This window comes from Canis lupus, chromosome 15, assembly GCF_011100685.1.
Source record: "Canis lupus familiaris isolate Mischka breed German Shepherd chromosome 15, alternate assembly UU_Cfam_GSD_1.0, whole genome shotgun sequence".
Lineage (NCBI taxonomy): Eukaryota > Metazoa > Chordata > Mammalia > Carnivora > Canidae > Canis > Canis lupus.
This window is the reverse complement of record NC_049236.1, coordinates 46,532,096-46,557,220: the sequence shown is the minus strand read 5'-3', so window position 1 is coordinate 46,557,220 and position 25,125 is coordinate 46,532,096. Positions and strand designations below refer to the sequence as shown.

Genomic DNA, 25,125 nt, shown 5'->3' with positions numbered 1-25,125 from the left:
GACTATGGTAGCCCAGACTGAATAATGGCAAATGGAAATAGAACCACCATTCTGCCAACTGTATATGCATTAACTTCATTCTGAAGCACAGATATCCCACAGCTATTCCACAAGTACTCTCTCCAACTAAAGTAGTCAGTTTGAAAATCCTGTAAGTCAGCCACACTAATAAAAATTGTGAAGTGCCCTGACTACAGTCAAGGGTGGCAAGGCAGGAAAACAGTAAACACATAAACATTTTCACATTCTCCTTTCTACTAAATAGTAACTCAGGTTCTACAGTTGACGAACTAAAGTTTAAGAGTTGAACAGTTAATATAATAACAAATTGTCAAAAGTTTTAAAGAATCTTTAGGTACCTTAATTTTCAAAACCAGGACACTCTATACACCACGTATTCACTGAGTGCAATACTAAAAATTCTGAGAGAAGTTAGAATGCCACCTAGGAATATTTTTTATAGCCATCTGCAATCACCCTGATAATTTTAGCAAGAACAAATGATCTCAGATTGGTGTGGAAAGAAATGATATGAAGGAATAGGAGGAGTATGTGCCCTCCTGACGTTAACATGGGAAGGAGGGCGGTGGGAGGGGGAGGGTGTGCATATGTATATGAATGTGCATATGTGTGTGTGTAGGTGATAAGGATGGGAGGGATGAAGGGAAAGGAGGAAAAATACTTTGCCTCACTTTCAGCCTTACACCAAGTTCTGGCATCCTCATAAACAAGTTTTAGCAAAGTGTGATGCAGAATTCCGAGGTACATCTGAAAAGTAGGGTGCTCCCTGAGTTCCTAATTTCACTGGCCCCTCCCTAGAGCAGGAATGTGTTTTCCCCCACAATACAAAACTGACCTTCTAGGACAGGAGGGGGCAAAAGAAGTGGTAGAAATAATTATTCTGAAAATAGAGTAATTACAGTACGAGTTTTAAAATGACGTTTCATTAGTCATTCATCACTGCTGGAGATCCTCTTACTTTTTTCCTGTACATACAGGTAGCCTTCTGCCGTGAACTGACTTGCTCGTTTGTGGTCCTTGGGGTTCTGTCTGATTTTGTTCATAAGCTCTTCCACTTCTGACCTCGTTCCTTCAAAACGATTTCGTGTCTGAAATAGATTATAAACACATCTAAGTTTTAAGTTCTCATATGAGTTTTTTCATGTCCATTTGTAAGTTTCTGGATAACTATAATTAAATTTGTAGCATTTTTCTATAAACTTCTTGAAATATACCCTCCTTTCCAGTTTGTCTCTTTAAGATTCCCGTTCAAAGAAAAAAAATAGTGGTAAAATAGCTAACAGAAGAGTCTAAGCTTAGATAACTGGAGATTATTTACTCTCAAAGCTTTTGAACACCAAGAATGCTTGTGTTAATCAACATAAGAACTCCTACCTCGTCTCACAATAATACTAAATCTTAGATTTTAAAAAAAAGTAGGTCATAAAATATCTGGGAAGTCTTTCTTTTGCACAAACCTGACTCAGTATTATTATACCAGCAGTATTAAGTACTCAGAACCCGAAAAACTTAATTCTTCTCTGCCAACTAGTAATATGAGGTCATTTTGTGCAGGTCATGGCAATTGCACTTGGAATGACATTTCTTCTCAGATAAAGAGAGGAATAAGAATCTCATGTACAAATAATATCTTTGATACTGAAGAAACAAATCACATTTCTGAAACCCAGGAGACTTAGCATGCCAGTATCTCTGTCAAACGGCTACCCTGGAAACATATATGTAAGGTAAAGTGACGAAATTACCAAGGCCAACATGATGAGTCAGCACCACCCAGCTTCTGGACATTTCTCTTATCCACACTCTAAAATAATTGTATTAACACCAAAAAACTGCTGATGTGAAACTGTGCAGAAGCGGAGATAAAAAAAAATTTTATTGAAATCCCTCTCCTCTCCTCCCTACAATGAAAGGGGTTACCAAGGGTCTAGAACAGAAAAATGGTAGAATGTATACATTTTTTAGGGGAACGAGAGTCTGATAAATGTGGATTGCAAAGGGGAAAACTTAACTGCAGAAGCGTATTTTAAGCACATGCTGAGAGTTAAAAAATTTATGTACTAGAACAAAATGCAGGATTGCAAGGAGGATGGAACTCATTTGTTAATAGCCAGTTCCCTTTTGCCTGCCTGTTTCTCATGCCTCCAGGATTTCTTGTCCCCATTTTAATACTGATTATACTGATTTTATTTATTCACCTTTGTCACTTTGCTTAGATTCCTCCCAACCCTCACGTCTTTCTGAATGTGTGTCTGTGTGTGTCTGTATAATAGTTTTACAAATACTTCAGAGAGAGTGTGGGTTCAGTTCCAGGCCACTGCAATAAAATAAATATTGCAATTAAGCAAGTCAAGCGAATTTTTGGGCTTCCTAGTGTACATAAAAGTTATGTCTGGGATCCCTGGGTGGCTCAGTGGTTGAGTGCCTGCCTTCAGCCCAGGGCATGATCCTGGAGTCCTGGGATCGAGTCCCGCATCAGTCCCACAAGCAGGCTACATGGAGCCTGCTTCTCCCTCTGCCTGTGTCTCTGCACCCACCCCGTCTGTCTCTCATGAATAAATAAATAAAATCTTTTTTAAAAAAGTTACATCTACACTATACTGTGGTCTATTAAAGGCACAATAGAATTATGTCTTAAAAATGTACATACTTCAAGAAATATTATATTGCTAAAAAAAAATCCTAACATCATCTGAGCTTCCAGTCATAATCACTTTCTGGTAGAGGGTCTTGATTTGATGCTAGTAGCTGCTGACTGCTCAAGGTGGCTGCGGCAGCGACTTGAAATAAGACAACAATGATATCTGGTAGCATTTTACTTACAATAGCACTTATTTTCAAACTGGACTCAATCTTCCCAAACCCTGCTGCTGTTTTATCAATTAAATTTATGGAATAATGGGATCCCTGGATGGCGCAGAGGTTTGGCGCCTGCCTTTGGCCCAGGGCGCGATCCTGGAGACCCGGGATCGAATCCCACGTCGGGCTCCCGGTGCATGGAGCCTGCTTCTCCCTCTGCCTGTGTCTCTGCGTCTCTCTCTCTCTCTCTGTGACTATCATAAATAAATAAAAATTTAAAAAAATATTAAAAAAAAATAAATTTATGGAATATTCTAACTTCTTTGTTGACATTTTCACCAATCTTCACAGCATCTTCACTAGGAGTAGTTTCTCTCTGAAGAAACCACTTTCTTTGCTCATGCATAAAAAGCAACTCATCTATTCAAATTTTATCATGAGATTGCAGCAATTCAGGCCCAGCTTTAGTCTCCATGTCTAATTCTGGTTCTTTCGCTATCTCCACCCCATCTCCAATTATTTCCTCCACTGAAGTCTTGAACCTCTTCAAAGTCATCCTTGAGAGCAGAATCAGCTCCTTCTGATCTCCTGCTTAGGTTGATATTTTCACCTCTTCCCATGAATCACAAATGTTCTCAGTGGCATCTAGGTCTCAACAGGCCTAAAATATTCAGTAAACCATGCTGTATATAGATATGCTGCCATCCAGGCTTTGTTGTTCTATTTACAGAGCACAGGTAAAGTAGATTTAGCCTAATTCTTAAGGGTCCTAAGATTTTTAGAATGGTAGATGAGCACTAGCTGCAACTTCAAGTCACTTCCTGTGTTAGCCCCTAACAAGAGAGTCAGCCTGTCCTTTGAAACCAGACATTATCCACATTGGAAATCTGCTCTGTACTGAGGCCACCTTCATGAATTATCTTAGCTGGGCCTTCTGGAGAACTTGCTGCAGCTTCTCCATCAGCATGTGCTACTTTATCTTACACTCTTCTTTTACGGAGACAGATTCTTCCTTAAAACCTCATAAACCAACCTCTACCAGCTGCCAACTCTTCTTCTGGAGCTTTTTCACCTCTCTCAGCCTTCACAGAACTGAAGAGACCTTAGGGCCTTGCTCTAGATTAGGCTTTGGCTTAAGGGAATGTTGTGGCTGGTGTGATCTTCTATGCAGATCACTCAAACTCTGCTCATATTACCAATAAGGCTGTTTTGCTTTCTTATAATTCGTGTATTCACTGGAGTAGCACTTCTCATCTCCTTCAAGAACTTTTTCTTTGCACTCACAACTGTTGTGCAAAAGGCCTAGGTTTCAGCCTATCTGGATTTTGGTATGTCTTCCTCATTAAGCTTATTCATTTCTAGCTTTTGATTTACTGTGTGACTCTTATTATTCTCACATGACCACTTAAAGGCCATGATAGGGCTATTCACTGCCCTAATCTCAGTACCGCTGTGTCTCAGAGACTAGGGAGGCCCAAGGAGAGGGACAAAGATGGGGGTGTGGGATAGCTGGTCAGTGAAGCAGTCAGAACACACACATTTACCGATTAAGTTCACTATCACATATGGGCACAGTTTGTGGCACGCCGAAACAATTATGATATAACATCAAAGATCACTGATCACAATTGCAAATGTAACAATAAGAAAAAGTTTGAAATATCACAAGAATTACCAAAATGTGAGACAGGGACATAAAGTAAGTAACTGCTATTCTAAAAATAATACCAAGAGACTTCTGTGACATAGATTGCCATAAACCTTCAATTTGTAAAAAACACAGTATCCATAAAGCTCAAAAAAGCAAAGCACAATAGAGCGAGGTATATGTGTACATATACACACACACACACACACATATATATATATATGTGCATGCCCTGTATGTAGAGATGCCAGCAACGCACAGGAACACATGCCTGCACACACAAATATATTCCTGTTAATCTGATGCCTTGTACTCAATACTCTCATTATTTATATTAATGCTCAAACTGTCCTATTTGAGCAGCAGGGGCCCCTTCTGGCTGAATCTGGTATCTTTTGACATGCCCCCTAATTGAGTAATCCCTTACTTTCTGATATAAAAAGGAGTCCTGGGTTCATCTTATACTTTCTCTGTCCCAGTACTAGAATCAACCATTCTCCCTTAAGAAGCCCTTATTCCTTCTAGTGGAGTGTAGTATTTAGAAACCAAAACCTGAACACAATGTGTCACAGTTAAAGGGATGCCACTGCTTCTGACATACAGAAGCATACAAAAATATTTGGGCATATTCTTGAGTGTTCTTGGGAGACAGAAAAACCACATGGATGTATGTATATGTTCACATTCATATTTTTGAACACACATACATATACACTTCTATATCTCTCCATATTGAAAAATCCACATGTTCATACCAGTAAATCTATTCCCAATCCAATACTTTCAGTTTCTTTCTATACTTTCAGTTTCTTTCTTACTGATTTTGAAGATTTATTGATTTATTTAAGAGAGACAGAGAGCAAGAGAGCACAAACAGGAGGAGGGGTAGAAGGAGAGGAAGAGAGAGATCTCATGCAGACTCCTCACTCAGCAGGGAGCCTGACACAGTGTTCAATCTCACAACCCTGAAACCATGGCCTAAGCTAAAATCAGGAGTCAGTCACCTAACCAAATGAGCCCCCTGGGCACTCCTCCTTTCCCAATATCGTACATTTCTTTCCATATAGTGAGAAATATAGCTCCTGTTATTCTCAATTTACTTATTCCTTCAAATTAATGCATCTGCTCAATGTAACCAACCTTCCAAATACTCAGCCACCTCTTCTGCAGGCTACTTTTATACCCTCCCCACCCCCACCCCCACCCCTACTTTTTCTGCTGCAGACCCCTCCATGGAATACCAACCACCTCCATGGAGTACCACCTGCCCTCACTGTCTAACTTCCTCAGATGTGTCTAACTCTGCACCTGGAAGGGAGGGGGAAGATTTTATCATTTTAGGTAAATTATGAATACAAGTGAAAATCACATATTTTTAAATTTGAACATAAATAATAGAATGGCTAGAGCCTAGCAATCTCTAATTCTAAATTCCAGGTGTATATTAAGATACCATCAACTAATAATAATGTTAGACTGTAAATGCTACAATAAGTGACCATTAGAGTGTTTACACTGTGGCTGGCACTACTGAAAACATTTTTGGTGCTTTAATCCTCAAAATAACCTCTGAGATAGTATAGTGCCATCCATTACCAGTTTTAAAAAAAAAAAAAAAAAGGAAAGAAAAGGAAATTCCTTTAGTTGCATGCTTTCCTAAATAAATTTCCAAATAAACCAATTTTAAATTAAGCCTTACAAATTAAATATTTTATTGTATCACCTATTTGGGAGAAGGAGGATTCAATTCGGGGACTTAGCCGGAATTCAGACACATTTGACTTTGTCTGGAAACCGGTGGGTCAGGATTATTAGCACAGGCTCACTCCCATATTAAGGGAAAAAGGAAGAAGAGAGAGAGAAGGAGCTTTTCACAATGTCATAGCCAGAAATAAAGCCTTAAAGGCAGAGGGCAAAGGCTGATTCCAAGTACAGATAGCCATTCTAAGTTCTCCCATCCTGGCCCCATGACGTCATTCAGAGAGAAAAGACAGGCAAAGTATAATCAAAAATATGAAAAAGGTTTTATAAAACAGCTGTAAAACATCAGGGTGGGCCCCATGCAGCCCTGCTTTAGTAACCTTGCAAAAATAATGTAACAGAAAAGGGGTAAGGCCCTAGACACACACACGCACACACACACACCCTCACTATAATCCCTATATTGCCCTTCAAGTGCCCCACACAGAGCAAGGTGGCAGGAAAAGGAATGGTAGGCAACGGACCCCAGGTGAATAGATGGTAAGTCTAAATCCTGTATCAGGTACTTTCCATGGGGATGAGGGAAACTCAAGTTTAGAACTGTTGAGAGGTGGAGGTGAACTGAAGGTCTCAATCTGAGTTCTTACCATTAAAGAGACTCCCATGTCACCCACATGTAGCTAAGGTCTAGGCAAGCAGATGGCCCTATCAAGATGTTCTCCAGCTGCTATATTTACTGACCCCAGACACACCGTAGATGACCCACTTATATCCCAGCACAGAATCTGAAACCAACACCATGGTCCTTTGGAGGGAGTCTGCCCAAGTTCCCATCCTGGCCCTGATCTTAAAGCAGTATGACAAAAAGAAGTTACTCTCCTCATTGACCTCATCTGTAAAACAGGAATAAAAAATCTACATCATAGGACTTATGAAAACTACATGTGCATAATCCAAATAAAGCACACAAGTAATCCCTGACAAATGATAAGAAAATAAATTTAGGTGACATTACCACTACAACTACTATGACAATTAAGTCACTGAAAAGTCACAGTCATTCCGTATCAAAGGATAAAGGAAAGTCTTCAATACCAAACTAATAGCTCATTGTCTTAAATCTGATTGGAAGAGAAAGTATATTTTTAATTTTTTTTTCAGAATATAAAAACTAACCCACAACATTATAAAACAGAAAGGGGGAAAAGTACAGTCTTGTTTTGGGGGCAGAAGGAAAAGGTTTATTTTTTTTTAAGATTTTATTTATTTACTTATGAGAGACACAGAGAGAGATTGGCAGAGACATAGGCAGAAGGAGAAGCAGGCTCCATGCAGGGAGCCCAACGTGGAACTCGATCCCGGGACCACGGGATCATGCCCTGAGCTGAAGGCAGACGCTCAACCGCTTAGCCACCCAGGCGTCCCAGGAAAAGGTTTAAAAGTGATGAAAAGTGACATTAAATCTATACCTCATAAATAAGGACTTATGCATTTTTACACAATCACTTCCAATCCCTTAAAAAAAACATAGTTTATTGTTTTAGTGTTCTACTTTTCTCACAACACTGTAACAAAAATATTTGGGCATATTCTTAAAATTTTAACTATTCGGGATCCCTGGGTGGCGCAGCGGTTTGGCGCCTGCCTTTGGCCCAGGGCGTGATCCTGGAGACCCGGGATCGAATCCCACGTCAGGCTCCCGGTGCATGGAGCCTGCTTCTCTCTCTGCCTGTGTCTCTGCCTCTCTCTCTCTCTCTGTATGACTATCATAAATTAAAAAAAAAAAGAAAAAAAATTTAAAAAAAAAAATTTTAACTATTCTTAAGATTTTCGGGGATTCTTCATGAATTCTAAGATTTCTCACATTATATTTCCTTCTAGGAAGAATTCTATTCTAGTCTCTCTTTCCCCACATTTCTCTGGGGATAAAGATAACAAAAGTTTAAATTTAGTTTTTTAAAATATCCTTCAATTTTGAAGCAATTTATATTTTTCTTGAAAATCTATTTTCTAAAAGCCATCTTGCTCTGTTTTGCTTTCCATGCATTACTCTGGATTATGGAAAGTAGATGAGGAATAAATTGCTTTCAAAAAAAGAAAAGAGGTGTTACCATTTTTACAACAAAAAAGGTGAAACCAGATGGAGAAAAATAGGTTGTTTTTATTTTTAAATAACTTTTACCTTTTTTCTGATTACAAAATGATCTTGCTGGGATTTTTACTACAAATACTTAAAAGCTGACCAAAATTATCCATAGCATTATAGTACACAGATAGTTAACGCTAAGATTTGGTTTTAATATTTGGGTCTGTTTCCTTAAATATATAAATATACATCACATAAAAATAACACATAACTGGGATTTTTGTAATTTGTAGTTTTACATAGCCAGCATTTTCCCTTATAAAAGCTGATATCAGGGAATTAGAGAAATGGCCAAGAAATGAGCAAAGTACAGCAACACTCAAGTACAGCAGGTACCACAGAGTGAGTGGCATGTGTTTCAAAGGTGCTGGCATTTTTTGAAGGGAAAAGAATTAGCTAAGAGCAAAAAGGAATAGCAAAGACACCTTGATCAGGCGTTCTCAAAACTGCAGATGGGTGGAAAGAGGAGGTTCTGGAGCAACCTCAGAAACAACAAAATGAAGAGATGAATATTTAGAGAAGAGATTTTAGGGTAGTTTACTGGTGACAATCCTTGAGTTCCATAGGATACAGAAAAATTTTCCACCAACTGTTCTTTGCCCATTTTTCTATGGGAAATGACTCTTATTAGCAAAAGCATAGGTTAACTTCTGAATGCAGTAAGGATATTAACCAAGTTACTTTATGGACCATTTTAAGCGATAGCTTGTTTTTAGGTTTTGCTTATAATATTTCATGACTGAGCACTGCTCATTTACATTGAAATATTCAATCTCTCGGAATCATTTGGGTGTATATACGGTAACTATATCCCTTTTATCACACAGGTGTGTTACAAAAGCACTTCCATCCACAAGCAAGCTACGCAGGGATTGCTTCGCTTAAGCTCCCAGAAGACTCTGATGAATCCCTACCCTCACCCCAAACACCGAGGCACAGCCAGCTTCACAGGCACGTAGCCTGCACAACCACAAAGGACCTTGTGCTCAAAAGGTCATGCACTTGGTTTAATGATCTACTGTCATGGTCTTGAAATTCTTCATATTTAAATAAGGGCCCTGCCTCTCCATCTTACACTGGCCCCACAAATTATGGAACCAGTTCTGCCTGAAAGTTCTCATCCAGGCCAGCTCTGCAGTTGACAGATGATATCCAGACAGAAGTAAATTTCCACAAGTTATACAGCCAGTTGGTAGAGGAAAAAATCAAGAGTATAATTAATCTTCTAAACTAACTATATAGTGTTCTTTTTACAAACCTGTTCTGCCATCTGCAAAAGTATTCTGAAAAATCATAGCAACATTAGACTATTGTACTACCTACAGAGACATTTTTTAAATTAGAACAAATCTATACATATACAAACATTAATATTTTTTAAAAATTGTTACATGTGAGTGGGGATAGTTACTCTTTTAGTTATTTAAACCAGCTCAACATCCAAATAACCTACAAATACAAATTGACACTTGAATCACTGAGAGAGAGAGAGAGAGAGAGAGAGAGATTTCATTACCTACATTTCCAAATGTAGGGAACTATACAACAAACGGAGAAATAAAATCTACACAAAAACCATTTCTCCTCAACCTCTAAGATGATATCAAATTGAAAGTCAGGCAGCCAACAGCACAGAGTCCCATCCTTTGTACTTCTTGCAGTATGAGCTAGAATGCATTTGTCTCAAAACTCACTCACTCTTTTTCTAATAAGGCCTAAGATTATACTAAACATAAAAAGAGTTTCAATGAGTATACTTCCAAAGTCAACTTAAGGGTTGAGAGGAAAAACATCCATCACCTTCTGATCAAAATCATCTACATTACACTATTTAATAAAGCTCTCCTAAATCTCTTTATCCAAGACCTCTTTGAAAGCATAATTTTCCAGGAAAATAATATAGACCCACAGCAACTGTGAAATTAATACATTAATAAGTATGCATAAACACAGGGAAGAAACTCCTCTTGAACCATAAGCCTAGCTGGGATTAAAAATCAAGTAAGACTTTTAGGTAAAATGTAAAAGAAATTGAGGTTAAAATCAAAATGGCTTAAATCTAAAGCAGAGTGTTCTTTTGTTCGTTCTCTACATGAAAACTGAAAGTCATGTGACAAAGTCTCTCCTCACAACCATCCCTACAAGTGCAGCATATGTCCCAATTAACACTGCTATAGGACATATAAAAGTTACTAAGAGTATATCCTAAAAGTTCTCATCGTGAGAAAAAACATTTTCTGTAACTATATGCAGTGACAGACATTAACTAAACTCACTGCAGTAATCATTTTGCACTATGTGTGTCAAGTCAATACGCCGTACAGCTCAAACTCCTACAGGACTGCGTATCAATTAAATCTCAATAAAACTGGAAAAAATAATAAAAATAAATCATGTGACTCTTGATTAGAAACATATACCTAGTGACTTTTCTGAAAGAAAAATAAGTTCTTAAAACATATTCGTCATCCAAAAAAAAGAGCCACCAGGTGGCAGAGTTCCTGAGCCTCACCTAATTGAAGAGCAGTTTGTTACACTGAGAACCGACCAGAAGGTGGCAACGTAGCCTCAGTTTCTCAACACCAACAGCTCAGCCACAGCTCAGTTTAAGCCTTTTCTTTTATTCTTTTTTCTTTTTTTTTAAGGAGGAGGATGGAGAGGGGCAGAGGGGCAGAGGGAGGAACAGATTCCCCGCTGAGCAGGGAGCCCAACCTGGGGCTCCATCCCAGGACCCTGAGATCATGACCTGAGCTGAAGGCAGATGCTTAACCAACTGAGCCACCCAGGCACCCCCCCGGTTTAAGGCTTTTTATATAACAAAATGAAAATACACATCTCAAACATCTTCTTATATCAGAAAGCTTTCATTTCCTTACATTCTGAATGTTGATCTGTAGTTCCATTTTGTAGTGATTGAAGTCTTTGGCAAGTTCATGGCCCTGATGATAGAAAGTAAACATTCCCTGAAAAAACGACAGCATCTAAGACAAAGGGGGAAAAAATGACATTAGCATACACACACACACAAAAAAAAAAAAAAAAAGTAGGAGGAAAAAAAAGAATAAAAACAGCTATGTATTCCCCCCCATCCCATCCCATCCCATCCCACTGTGATTCTACTGAAGTAAAATAATTAAAAGTCATCAGAATTTAACTAAATCTAACTACATATTATTTATTAATTTGTCCTTTTACAAGATGAAAGGTTTGTGATTTTTTCCTTAAATATCAGAGCCATTAAATAGGTTTTAAAGTACACTACACTGGAGAAATAGAATTCTACATCACCTATTTGTTCTTTTTATAGTCAAGAGAATCTCTATATTCATTTATTATTGAAATCTTACCACCATAGGTCAACAGAATCTATAATGAAAGTGAAATCACAGAATCAAAGAGCTAATAGCTCTCTCCAATGGCGCCCAACACAGTACAATTTCTCTCTTTTGTCTACAGATGTTCAGTGACTGGGGCAGAGATGGGCTGAGACAGGGTGAAAATTAGCTCTGAATTCTTGGGACTCTTGGGTGGCTCAGCAATTGAGCACCTGCTTTCAGCCCAGGGTGGAGTCCCGACTGAATCCCACATCGGGCTCCCCACAAGAAGCCTGCTTCTCCCTCTGCCTATCTCAACATGCCCCTCTTGATTACAGGGCACCTACTTCTGCCCAACATGTGAATAAATTTAAAGTGAGTAAAAGTGATTTGGGGTAGGAATTATGGAAATCCTGAAATTCATTTTCTTTATGTCAACACAGCTTAATGGTTAGGAATCTGGGATTCTAACATCAAGTGGCCAGCAGGGGTCAATCCCCAACTTCAGCTATGTTACGAGACCTTGGACAAATTACTGAAACTTTCTGTATTTCTATTTCCTTATTTGCTTAGTGGGATACTGAAAATATCTCCTTATGGAGTTAGTGTGTGGAATAAACACATGAGCATGGTGAAATATTAAAACAATGACTTGAACAATGAGCATTGTAAATACTCAGTAAATGCAGGTCATTATGAGTATTTCACATAAAAGAAAGCTTTATGGAGATGAATTTTTCTCTAATTGTTTAAATTAGGTTAATTCTATCACTCTAAGTAGACCATTGCTTCTATGAATGCCGATTTTAATTTAATCATTACTTGGGTATTTTTTTTGTTTCTCAATCACACATAGAATGGATAATGGTATGGGATGTAAATTCTATCTCAGTAAAACTGTTTTCTTAAGAAAGCACATGCAAAAACACCTACATCAAAATTAATCTTGAGAATCATGAATTCCAGTATTTCTTGTTTTTTTTCACTGAAACCCACAGTATAAATTACCTTTACATATATTCACGTGTCTGTATATGTTATATATATATGCACATATATATGTGTGTGTGTATTTATGTATATATAATATTTTTATATTTATATATTTATATATAATATATAATATATTATATATATAATAATATATAATATCTTTATATAAAATATATAAAGAACTAAAACTGTTAGAATACATCTATACAAACACCAACACAAATCACAGGTCTCTAAAATAAGTTTAAAGAACTGCCAGAGTAACTCACAAAATAGTTTCAAATGCTCCACATGCTGGTTCTTAACTTTGGTGGTCATAAGCACTGAGTTGCGTTAGAAATAATTTGTTACAAATAATTGTTCAAAGTATCAAAATTTGGATTGGTATACTTGCTGCAGAACAAACTCGAGTAGAGGTAAGATTATCTATCAACAGTACCACTGTCTCTCCCATCCTAACATTTCTTTCACAGGGGTTTTCCTTAAAGAGTGGGCCTACAATAGGGTGGCAGAAATTGCACGTGATTGTGGAGTGCTTGAAAAATACTATTCACTACATGTTGCTGTGCAAGGAAGGCTGAGAACCACTAATTTGTAGGTGATTCCTTGACTTCGTGGTGATGTGTCCACCCTTTACAATTTATGATGTCTTGTGTTTCACATATATGCACCATGGCCCCCCATCAATAGTAAATTCGATCTAGAAGGAAAAGCATTTCTATTACACCACAAAAATCTCATAGCAGAATGACCTTCTAGGATACTTACAGGTTCCACAAATTCAAACTTCTTTCTTTCCTGGATTTCCTGAAGCTTACATACATATTCAAGAGACAGTTCATAAAAGTGCTGCCGGTTTTGCTCCACTTGGATATCTGCCTATGTTAAAGTAATAAAGGCTGGTTAAATCAGATATGGTGAGGAGAAAAACTCTTGATCGTAGGTTGGCAACACTACAAGCTCTATGCCATATATGGCCCCCAGCCTGTCTCTACATAAAGTTGTACTGGAACATAGTCATGGCTACTGGTTTATGTGTCTTCTGTGCCACTTTCCTGCTACAGCAGCCAAACTTAGTTTGGGGACCTTACAGTCTATAAAAACATAAGTTTTACTATTTGACTCTGCAGAAAAAGTCTGCCAACCCCTGCACTTTATGATGAGATTGACCCTTGACCCTGAGGTTTGAGCATTAAACTGTATGGCTCTTCATGAAAAACTCACCCCAACCACAACAGACACCCAAGGTTGAACCATACACATAGAATCAAAATCACATAAATATTATTTCCATTGACAAATCCTCTAAGAATGCAGCTGGCCTGGGAAATCTAGTCACCTCAGGACTCATGACTGACAGCAGCAGGTGAGGAAGTGGCAGTTATGGTACCACCCCAAGAATTTGGCTCTCAAATACCATATGATCCAGTAATTCCACTTCTGGGTATTAACCCAAAGGAAATAAAAAACACTGCTTTGCGAAGACATATGTACCCCTATGCTACTGCAGCATTATTTACAGTAGCCAGGGTCTGGAAACACCCCAAGTGTCCACTGATAGATCAATGGATAAAGAAGATGTGGTACATATACATACATTGGATTATTACTCAGCCATAAAAAAGATCAGATTATTTTTTTTGGGGGGGTTCATTGGCAACAACATGGATGGACTTAGAGGCTGTTATTGCTAGGTGAAGTAAAAGACAAATACCACATGATTTCACATATATGTAGAATCTAAAAAAAAAACAAAACAAACAAAAAAGCAGAAACAGACCCACTGAAACAGAAAACTGATGGTTGCCAGAGGGGCTGGAGTGGGGGGATGGGCAAAGTGGGTGAAGGGGAGAGGAGGTGTATGCTTCTGGTTATGGAATGAATAAGCCATGGGGATGAAAGGTCAGCCTAGGGAATATAGTTGATAGTATTATAACAGTGTTGTATAGTAACAGATGGTAGCTACTACACCTGTGGTGAGCACAGCATAATGTGTAGAGTTGTCAAATCACTATGTTGTACTTGAAAGTAATGTAACACTGTGTGTTAACTATATTTCAATTAAAGAAAAAAGAGAAGAAAAGAACCTGATTCTCAAAAGGTGGTCCAGGGCTTGAAGCCCATCTATAGGTAATCATGCTCTTAAGCCCTGAAAATGTCTCATCTGCTGAGAGTAAACAGGCACCAGATGGTCAGGAGACTGTTCCAAAAAAAATAGGTTCCAGTTTATCTTGTCTAACTAGACGGGAACTAGGGAAGAAGCAGGGTTCCAAAGAGGTACGGTAGAAAAAGAACTGTCATCCTAGAAACCATTCTTACAAGGCATCACATATTTCTTAACTCGGCCAATTTTACTTTTAAAAGTATTTATCCAGACATTTCTCCAAAGAGTATATATAAATGGTAATAAGCACCTGAAAAGCTGCTCAAAATCACTAATCATTATGGAAAACCAAATACAAGATACCATCTCGCACCTATCAAAAATAAATAAATTACAACAAAACTATTTAAAAAACAGAAAATAAGTGTTGCTGAGGATGTGAAGAAATTGGAACCCTGTGCAATGTTGGTGGGAATGCAAAATGATGCAGCTGCTAGGGGAAACAGCATGGCAGTTCTCCAAAAAAATTAAAAACAGAATTATCACGATACAATAATTCCATTTCTGGATATATACACCTAAAAATTAAAAACAGGGACTCAAAAAGATTTATATAACTATGTTCATAGCCGTATTATTTATAACAGCTAAAAGACAGCAGCAACCAAAGTGCCTACTAACAGATAAATGGATAAACAAAATGTGATATATATAAATAATATTACATAGCCTCAAAAAGGAAGGAAATTCAAACACATGCTATAACATGGATGAACCCTGAGAACATTACACTCAATGGAAATAAGTAAGTCACAAAAGGACAAATACTGTATGATTCCACTTTTATAAGGTTCCCAGAATAAATTCATAGAAACATAAAGCAGAAGTGGGGTTTATCACGAGCTGGGGGTAGGGAGCTGGGGAAGGAGTATTCAATGGATACAGAGTTTCAGTATTTGGAAATGAAAAGAGGTCTAGGTATGGAATGCCAAATGTCATGGTGGTTGCACAACAGTGTGAATGTATGATACATGGAATAAAGTGCAACGTTTCTAAATCCCTCAGAATTTCCTGAGTGACGGGGAGTATCTTTCTTATCTACATAAAGAGCCCCCCTGGAGCAAACTGGAGTTTATGTTACTGAGGGATTTAGGGTGGGGCCTCCAGATAGCACCATAAAGCCCAAGTGATTAGAGGGCTGGAACTTTCTGTACTGCCCACTGACCTCTGGCAGTGGGTAGAGGGAGGGGCATTTCAAACTAAGCTCTGTAAAAACTCTTGAACTTCCACATGGGTGACCACATGCCAGTGCCCAGAGAATGACACAGGGATGAAGTTTCTGTGCTTGGGACCCTTCCAGACCCCACCCTATGTGGCTACTCATCTGTATCTTTTATATTATTCTTTATGATAAATTAGTAAACACAACTAAATGTTTTATCACAGTTCTGTGAAATAACATTAAGACTGTATTTTTATACTATACCAAAGTGACTTCTTTTGTTTTTTAAAGATTTTATTTATTTATTCATGAGAGACACAGAGAGAGAGGCAGAGACACAGGCAGAGGGAGAAGCAGGCTCCATGCAGGGAGCCTGATGTGGGACTCGATCCCGGGCCTCCAGGATCAGGCCCTGGGCTGAAGGTGGCGCTAAACCACTGAGCCATCTGGGCTGCCCACAAAGTGACTTTTTTTTTTTAACAAATTTCTATTTGATCATCATCTGATTTCTGGCCATTCTTGCTATAAACACGTAAAATAAGAATAGACAATTCTCAGGCAAAGTTATTCAAACAATCTACTTCTCTAGTCATAGGTACTAAAATATAATCATTCGATTACTCAAAAAGCAAAAATATACTTTAAAAATTAAAGAAATAGATTTTTCTCAAAGGTCTAATACTTGTTCTAGTGAAAATATTAATTAGAACTTAGGGATGTGGATGGAAGTAGAAGCTATTGTGCCCAATAAATGTAGAGCTGTATCTAATGGTCCTACCAGAAGTACCAAATAGCCAACTTGGTTGTCTGCCACAGTCGTTTCTTGCTATTTTCATTAGAAACAAGGAAAAGGAATGATACAAGTTTCTATGCCTTTGTTCAGCACCTTCTCAGCAACCTTTATAAACCTCTTAAATACTTCAATTCAGTTTACTGAAGATGAGAAATACATAAGCCAATGCCAACATCAATGAAGATCTAAACCTAACGTTTTCCTTTTAGAGTGTCCCCCCCCCCCCCCCCCCCCAGTGAAGGCCGTCACACTTGTAATAGAGAACTGTTTCAAGGGACGCCCGGGTGGCTCAGGGTTGAGCACCTGCCTTCGGCCCAAGTCGTGATCCTGGAGACCTGGGATCGAGTCCCACGTCAGGGCTCCCTGCATGGAGCCTGCTTCTCCCTCTGCCTGTGTCTCTGCCTCTCTCTCTCGCTCTGTGTCTCTTGTGAATAAATAAAATATTTTTTAAAGATTTATTTATTTTTATTTATGATAGACACAGAGCGAAAGAGAGAGGCAGAGACACAGGTGGAGGGAGAAGCAGGCTCCATGCCAGGAGCCCGACGCGGGACTCAATCCCGGGACTCCCAGATCGTGCCCTGGGCCGAAGGCAGGCACCAAACCGCTGAGCCACCCAGGGATCCCCTAAAATATTTTTTTAAAAAAAGAAAGAGGTTTCGAGCAGGAGTGTGTATGTTTGTAAAGAGCAAACAGCAAGGAAGGCCAGAATATACAATTTAAATGAAACTAAAATCATTCATCTCGAGGGTCTCTTCAAATTCCTTGATCTAAAGTTTGATTATCTCTGGGAATGATGAATTAATGAAGCCCTAGCTCACTGTGCAAGCATCTTCACACGTCTTCATTCAGTAAACAGTTATTAAGGGCCTACTCCCTGACTAGCTCTGTTCTAGATGTAAAAAAAGACTGAATACTGAATAAAATAACGTTGTTGCCTTCAAGGAGCTCACATGCTAGTGCAAGAAGCCATGTAACAACCAAATATATAGTATGTCAAATGTTCGTAAGAGTATGAAAAAATCAAAGCAGCATAAGGGGGACACTTTAAATAAGATGGTAAGGTAAACTCTGAGTGGAGAGTATCTGAGGTACTTGGAGGAGTGAGGCATGTGGGTCTGGGCTGGAAAAGTACCAGGCAGGAAGGACAACAAAAGCAAAGGCTCAGAGCAGAGTATGCCTGTCCCAGGCCAGTTAGAGCACAGCAGCAGCCCGTGTGGGTGTGAGGACAGGAGGGTGGGCCCTGAGCCTCTGGATGCAGCTATTAGGGAGGGTCTGGGGAAGAGAAGCAACATAAAGGCTCCTTCTGCTTGCTGTACAGAATATAAACCAGGAATACTAAATAAATAAATAAATACATACATACATACATACATACATACATACATAAATACATAAATACATAAATAAACAAACCAGGAATACATTGGTGGGAGCAGGGAAACCAATTAAGAGTCCTTAATGGCAATCAGTCTGACAGTGGCCCACAGCATGGGCCAGGGTGATGGTGGTGGGGGTCAGAAGTTGCGATACCATGAGAATATTCTGAAGCTAAGGAAGACATGCAGACAAACTAGGTGTGGGGCAGGAAAAGGGCCAAGGATGGCCGTGAAGATTTTGCCTGAGTAACAGCTCGAACAAAAAACATAATTAGATAGTCAAGTGGAGATGGAAATTTACTTGCAGCATGAAAACTCTTTTCAGAATACCTGAAAAGGGAGATAAGGGGAGAAGACAGGTAGAAAGCCGCTGGCATAAAGAAAGAGTAAAAACAACAGCTGTCATTTCAAAATGGAGAGAGGGGAGGAGATGGGGGGCATGTGGAACAACGATGGTTTTCTACATAATATGGAACAATGATGGTTTTCTACATAATATGGAACAAGAAGAAAGGGGACCCCTACTGTATTGTCTTGAAGATTAAGTGGTATAAAAGCTCCCTTCTCTTTTATAAACTGTCAAATGCCTTCCAAATGTCAGTCAAACTTTGTAAAGAGGAAAAAGCAAATGTGACATGGGAGGAATGTCAAAATGACCCCACACACAACAGGGCGTGCAACTACATATCCGGCATTTAAATATATTGGAGCCAAAGTTGTTAGTGTCATTTTGATGATACTTTAGTATATGTATATTATAGTGGTATATTACACTCAGATCCTTTATCAGTTTAAAGATAAACAAATGAGAAAAACATCACACTTTGTGGAACAAGTCAACAGCTGCAAAACAGCATTGTTTTTAATGAAAACATATGTTCCAAATTGGAAATCACTGAATTTCCACTCAAGTGTGTGAGTGAGAAAACACAAGTACTAGGGAATTTAGAAAAGAAAAGACAAAATGAGAGATAAGATATAAATTCCTTTCTCCTAACACACTGCTCCCTCAAAAAGAAAAAAAAAAATGAGTCTATTAACACAAGTAAAATAGATCTCTTTCCAATGAATCTGAACCTCCTGAATCTTCAGTGTTAAATAAGATTAATGCTGTCTTCACATAAAAGCAAAATCGTAGATGAGCTTATTAAATTCAATTCATTTCTTCAAAAAAATCTTGAAAGCCAATTAATGAATCTTTTCCTGAAAATAATATATCTGTTCTTTGATAATACTGGATAAAACTGTTCCTGTGAAAATATACTCAGAACCAAAAATGTTAATGCTATGAATCTATACTGAATTAATCACCATAAGATGAATTCATTATTTCGTGTCTTGTTCATTATGATACTGTTCATTTTTTTCATCCCTAATAATCTTAGATGAAAAGTTCACAATAGGAAAGCACATTTTAAAAAGAAAACGCATGCACTGTTTATTGAATTTTAGAAACAAACAGAAAAGTAAAAATACCTCTTGTAAATGGGAGTCTTTCTTTTTGGCTGATAAATTCAAGTGTTTATCAATTAGACTATAGTTCTTTTCTGTCTCTTTGTCAAACTTCTTTTTTTCTTCCTACAAGACAAAAAAAAACACAGAAAACTATGATTAAACAGGGGGAAGATGCATTTATACAGTTTATCTACTGGGAAGCTCAAAAGAGGATTAATATGTAAAAATAAAGTACTACTAAGTGTAATAAAGTTATCTGAAAAATCTATCTGTACCCAGGCCACTGCGTATTAATCATCAAAACAGGACAGAAAGGTCATATTTCTTTTTTTCCTTTCATGGGCTTTTTATGAAGCACAGTATTTGTCAATACTTACACTTAGTATTTAGAAGGAATGCCATGTCACTTGTCCCTCATTGAAAGAAATAATAAAAAGAACACAGGCTTAAAACAGCAAACTTGTGCAGATTTTGGCAAAGAAACGGGATTCTTTTAAAACTGAGTAAATTTTGGTCTAGATAAAAAAAAAATCATCATCACCATCATCATCACAACTGGGAGGGCGGGAGAAACAATGAGAATGATCTTCCTTAATTGTCCAGTGGGAATTTAACAATAAGACCCTCTGATCAGAAACATCATCTCCTTTCCCAAACCTTCACCATGATTTCTGTAATGCTATTGAAAATAAGTTCTCAATAGGTCAACAGGGCCTAAAGCCACTGACATCTTTGTACTGAAACTCTTTGGTGAGCATTACAAACATTTATTTCTCAGGTACTGCCTAGCACTAGCATTTGCTTTTCTTTTGCTATAGAAGCTTTTTGAGAAAACAAGTATCCTAACTGTTAAATACAGAAAAGACAGACTATCTCCCCTAACACTGCCTGCCAATTTAAGTGGATTTTTAATAAACATTTCTGAGCACCAATGAGAGCACACTATGTCCTCATACTGTCAAAATGTTTCCATTTACTTCAAATTCTCCCTAACTCTCCAAGGGCTCCTAGAAAGGAACATTCTCTTCCCTATTTTTCAACTTCTACCTTCTAAAGCAAAAATAATCTTTTCTGATACAATCTTTTTCCTATTAGGCAAAGAGACTGAACAGAGCATGTAAAATCTTTTCTTCACATTTATCATTAGTTTTTTCACAACATGGGACTATAAACCGCTGCTTTATGGGAATCTAGGACAGAGCCTTCATCGACTCTTCTAAAGACCCTGAAATCATCCCACAGTGAGGGAGGATAGGCAGTCTCAGGAATGGACATTTCTTCCCATTTCTATTCCAAGTTTAATTACAAACTAGCTGCACAACTTAGAAAAAAACAAAAATTTAACAACACAACCTAAGTATGTTCAATTACAGAAAAGATCAGGGATTTTTTTTGTACTAGATCCTTCTTTGATCCAGTCCTAAAATTCTATGATCCTATGGTTCACCTACGTGTGACAACAGGCACATTTTTGTTGAAACAGAAGCACTTTTTCTTTATGCTCTTAATTTACAACTATTAAAAAAAAAAGTTTAAGGCATTTATATGTGATTACTCTCTCTTCCGTTTTTACTACTACATTCTTCATCAACTATTTTGGTGGCTAACAAAAAAATAACATAAAACAAACATATAGCCACCATTTCAGAATCTCCACTATTTTAAAAAGTCAGTATGGTGGCATGCATACTGGGTTAGGTGTGAGAAGACAGGTTTTGGTCCCTGCCACACTTTCTTTCTACTGTGACTCTGCACCAGCATCACAGGGTTTTCTGAGCATCTGCATCTCGGGTTCAAACAATACAGGAAGAGAAGTCCCACCGCTGCATTCACCACAAGACCACAAAGCAGGATAATATAGTAAAAAAACATTCCCTATCCTTGCAGATTCGTACTTACCAGGAATACTGAATATATTTTTACTCATTTGATTTCATCTGAATCACAGAATGGGACAAAGGAAGCAGTGATGCTAAAATCAGCAGTCAAAACACCCAGCACACTCAGCAGTTCCATGAGATTTGTAAGTTAACATGTGGGTAAAGTTGAGAATGAAAGAAAGCAGGGTACCAAAAGGTTCTGTGAAGAAGGAATTCAGCCAAGAAACAACATTCCACCCACCAACAGAGTGGAAATGCATTAGTTTACACATGGTATGGCATTATACAAATGCTGTTTTGTTTTTAAACCTGAAGACTTAAATTATTATTTCTTCTTGCATTTGTTCTCAATGCCATTATAGAATATAATTCTGTTTCTTTGTGCTCATATGGCTTTTTTGCAGAAATAATGTGAATTTTAAAACGGACTGTGTTCAAGTAGCATCCGATAAAGAACAGTGGTTTTTCTCCAACACTGGTCTATCGGATATATATATATATATATATATATATATATATACACACACACACACACACATACATATATATACATATATATATATCCACACACACACACAAATTGAGTGACTTATAACAAAAGGTTCTAAGAAACATCAAATTAAATACAATGAAAAGTTCTTTTATTAAACAGCAGTACAAATTCACATAAGTCTGAGCCAGATAGTAATATAATGAATAAGCAAGAGAGAAGTAGAACTCATTAAGTAGAGATAGGGGCAATGGTAAACCAGACAGTCCATCTATTCTAGAGGGTAAGGTGGCCACATCATGGCTCCCGCAGATTTTTACTATGTGGTAATATAGGCCAGTATACAAGCCATGTCCTCTGATTTTTCTAGAACAGCTGAAAAATCCAATGATTTTTATATGGAAGCCAAACAAAACTATGTTTATAGGTTACATATGATTCACTGAAAGTCAGCTCCTAATCTGTTACAAAACCACCCATACCCCACCCCCAAAAAAGGTAAAGAATAGCTACTATTTAAAATAGTGTAGGGCAGCACCGGTAGCTCAGCAGTTTAGCGCCACCTACAGTTCAGGGCATGATCCTGGAGCCCAGGGATCGAGTCCCACGTCGGGCTTCCTGCCTGGAGCCTGCTTCTCCCTCTGCCTGTGTCTCTGCCTCTCTCTCTCTCTCTCTCTCTCTCTCTCTGTCTTTCATGCATAAGTAAATAAATAAAATCTTTAAAATAAAAAATAAATAAATAAAATTAAATAAAAGAAATAAAATAAAATAAATAAATAAAGAAATAAAAGAAATGAAATGAAATAAAATATTGTAACCAAATAAGATGTATGCTATATAAATGATAAAGGAAGTTCAGAAACCTAAGAAACAAAACTTAAGTAATGAGGTCTTTTGAATACATTAGAATATGTGTGTGTATATATATATATGTGTGTGTATATATATGTATATATTCTAACATATATAGAATATATAGTAATATATATATTCTACATATAATACATATATATTTTTTAAGGTCTTACCATAAATCACTGGGTTAAAAAATATTATTCAGCCAATGGTGTTGATATAATTAGTTAACTACTTGGAAACAGAGACCCATTGCTCATATCAAAATTAATTCGAGATGGATTTGACAAGTCACCAGTAAAAAATGAAGCCATTAAGAAAAAAAAAGTTTCATCAGATCTCAGAACAGAGGCATGCTTTTTGAGCAAAAAAGAAACAAGAGAAACCATAAGAACATCTAGATATCAAATAAATAAATAAATAAATAAATAAATAAATAAATAAATAAATAAGCAAAAAGGCCAAAAACAAAGCAGGGAGAACATAGAGTTAATGTATAAGAAAAAAGGAAATATTCCTAATGCGTAAAACATTCTTAAGATTAAGCAATTTTTTTTTTGCTAAAAATGACATATTAGTATTTCTGTTAAAAATGATAAGGAACATATACAGAATTCACAAAAACTTGAACATTACTGTGAATTGTCCACATTTCTTTAGGATACTAGAATTTTTTTGTTTTGTTTTGGAAGAAGTTGGGGGAGTAGTTTTTAAAGTTCCCAGATGATTTTTTTTAATGTTTTGGTTATTTTACAAATCTCCTGGGATGAGGAAATGAAAAGGCTTCTTTTACAACTATAAACATTAAATAACAGGCATGACAAGTCTGGAGAACTAGATACTTTCTTGGAGATTCCAAATCTTCCTCCTTTATTTAAATAATAAGAAGAGTGTAATCTCACACATTCAAGAAACAAGATGCCTACACGTGTAAAATGCTAGCAGGACACCTGCTAGCAAATGCAATCCTGTTGTCCAAGCCAATCAGGGTTTTGAGAGCCCTGTTCTTACCCTCCCCTGTCTACCAACACATCCTACAAGTCCAGGTGAAACACCACCTCTTCCATGAAGTACCCCCTACCACTCGGTGGCATAAAAGCAGCACCCTCTCTTAATTCTCACACCAAGTGTCACCTATCCCTGCCCGACAATTCATTTGCCTTATTCAACTCCACTGTCTCCCTTTCCATAAAGTCCCTTCTGCTTATCCAAAGACATGAGAATTCAGCTTTCTCCCCTCAGAATCTAGCAACAGACACCACACCCAAGAGACATCCATCAGAGGATGAGAGAAAGGAGAAGCCCACGGTTGCAATGCCACCAACAAGGACAAAGGTGACAGGCACCCTGGGGTCCTGTGCACTTGCTTCATTCAGAGTCACCTATCCATTACTGCCTCAGCACTACTTGGCCAGAAGGGTCATAAGCCACAGTACTGTGGCACATTATCTCTGAAGCTTACATTCAGAGAGTGGACCAAAATCTGAACAATTTTCATTTGGCAAGTTGATGCAGCACAAGCCATAAATGGGATAATAAAATAAATTGCAACTAGGTATGTTGGGCCCTACTCTAGACATGGGAAACACACCATCAAGCTCATTGACTCCTCCCAAAAACCTTCTGAGGCAGGGGTCATTCGTCTCACTTTAAAGACCAAGAAATTGAGAGCTAGAGGCCATAAGTAACTTGCCCTGAATCACGGAGCTAGCTGAGGGGCAGAATTGGGATTCAAACCAGAAAGAATCAGTTCTTCCAGAAAGACTTGCCTGATAGTCCAGAATTGAGATAATAGGGAATGTTCCAGAGCACCTAAGCCTACCCCCAATTATACACTTTCTAGTGTATTTTTATGGCTTTTTTTACTTGACATCCTCCCCTCCTCCAGAGTTGCAGACTTCTCGAAGGCCCACCAGCCAGTGTTTTAATTCACAGTTGCACCCCAGGACCTCTTGCCATATGACAGGCACTAGTAAATGTTTTATAGCTAAAATGAAGGAAATATAATTTTTTTCTACTTTATCAAACATAATTTGAGAAATTATTTTAAAAGATTTGCTTTTTATCCACATTTTGTAGTCATTTATGGATTCCTGGGAAATCAGGTTTTATTAAATATTTAGTCATCAGATACAGTCTTAGAAATATAAAAGATGTTTGGCATGAGGTTGAGCGAATGGCTGAGGCACGAAATTGTAATACATGAAACTAACATCTTTTTCAACCCTTCTGGTTCAATTTTTTATTCTGTGGAATAAAATGGTAATTGGCTCTTTCTAAACTAGCATTTGAATAGACTCTATTATCAATATAGTGTAGTTGCCT

At 37.7% G+C, this 25,125-nt stretch overlaps 1 protein-coding gene across 6 annotated transcripts in view; it reads right to left on the bottom strand.

The window, feature by feature from the left end:
• Positions 1-25,125, bottom strand: part of ARHGAP10 (Rho GTPase activating protein 10) — a 318,329-nt gene that overhangs the window by 173,724 nt on the left and 119,480 nt on the right. For all 6 annotated transcript variants that reach the window (XM_038558962.1, XM_038558960.1, XM_038558961.1 and 3 more), the window contains 4 exons: positions 19,597-19,698; positions 13,391-13,501; positions 11,192-11,296; positions 980-1,109 (listed from right to left, as the gene is read on the bottom strand). In XM_038558962.1, the coding sequence (XP_038414890.1) occupies positions 980-1,109; positions 11,192-11,296; positions 13,391-13,501; positions 19,597-19,698 (448 nt within the window). The remainder of the gene's footprint in view (positions 1-979; positions 1,110-11,191; positions 11,297-13,390; positions 13,502-19,596; positions 19,699-25,125) is intronic.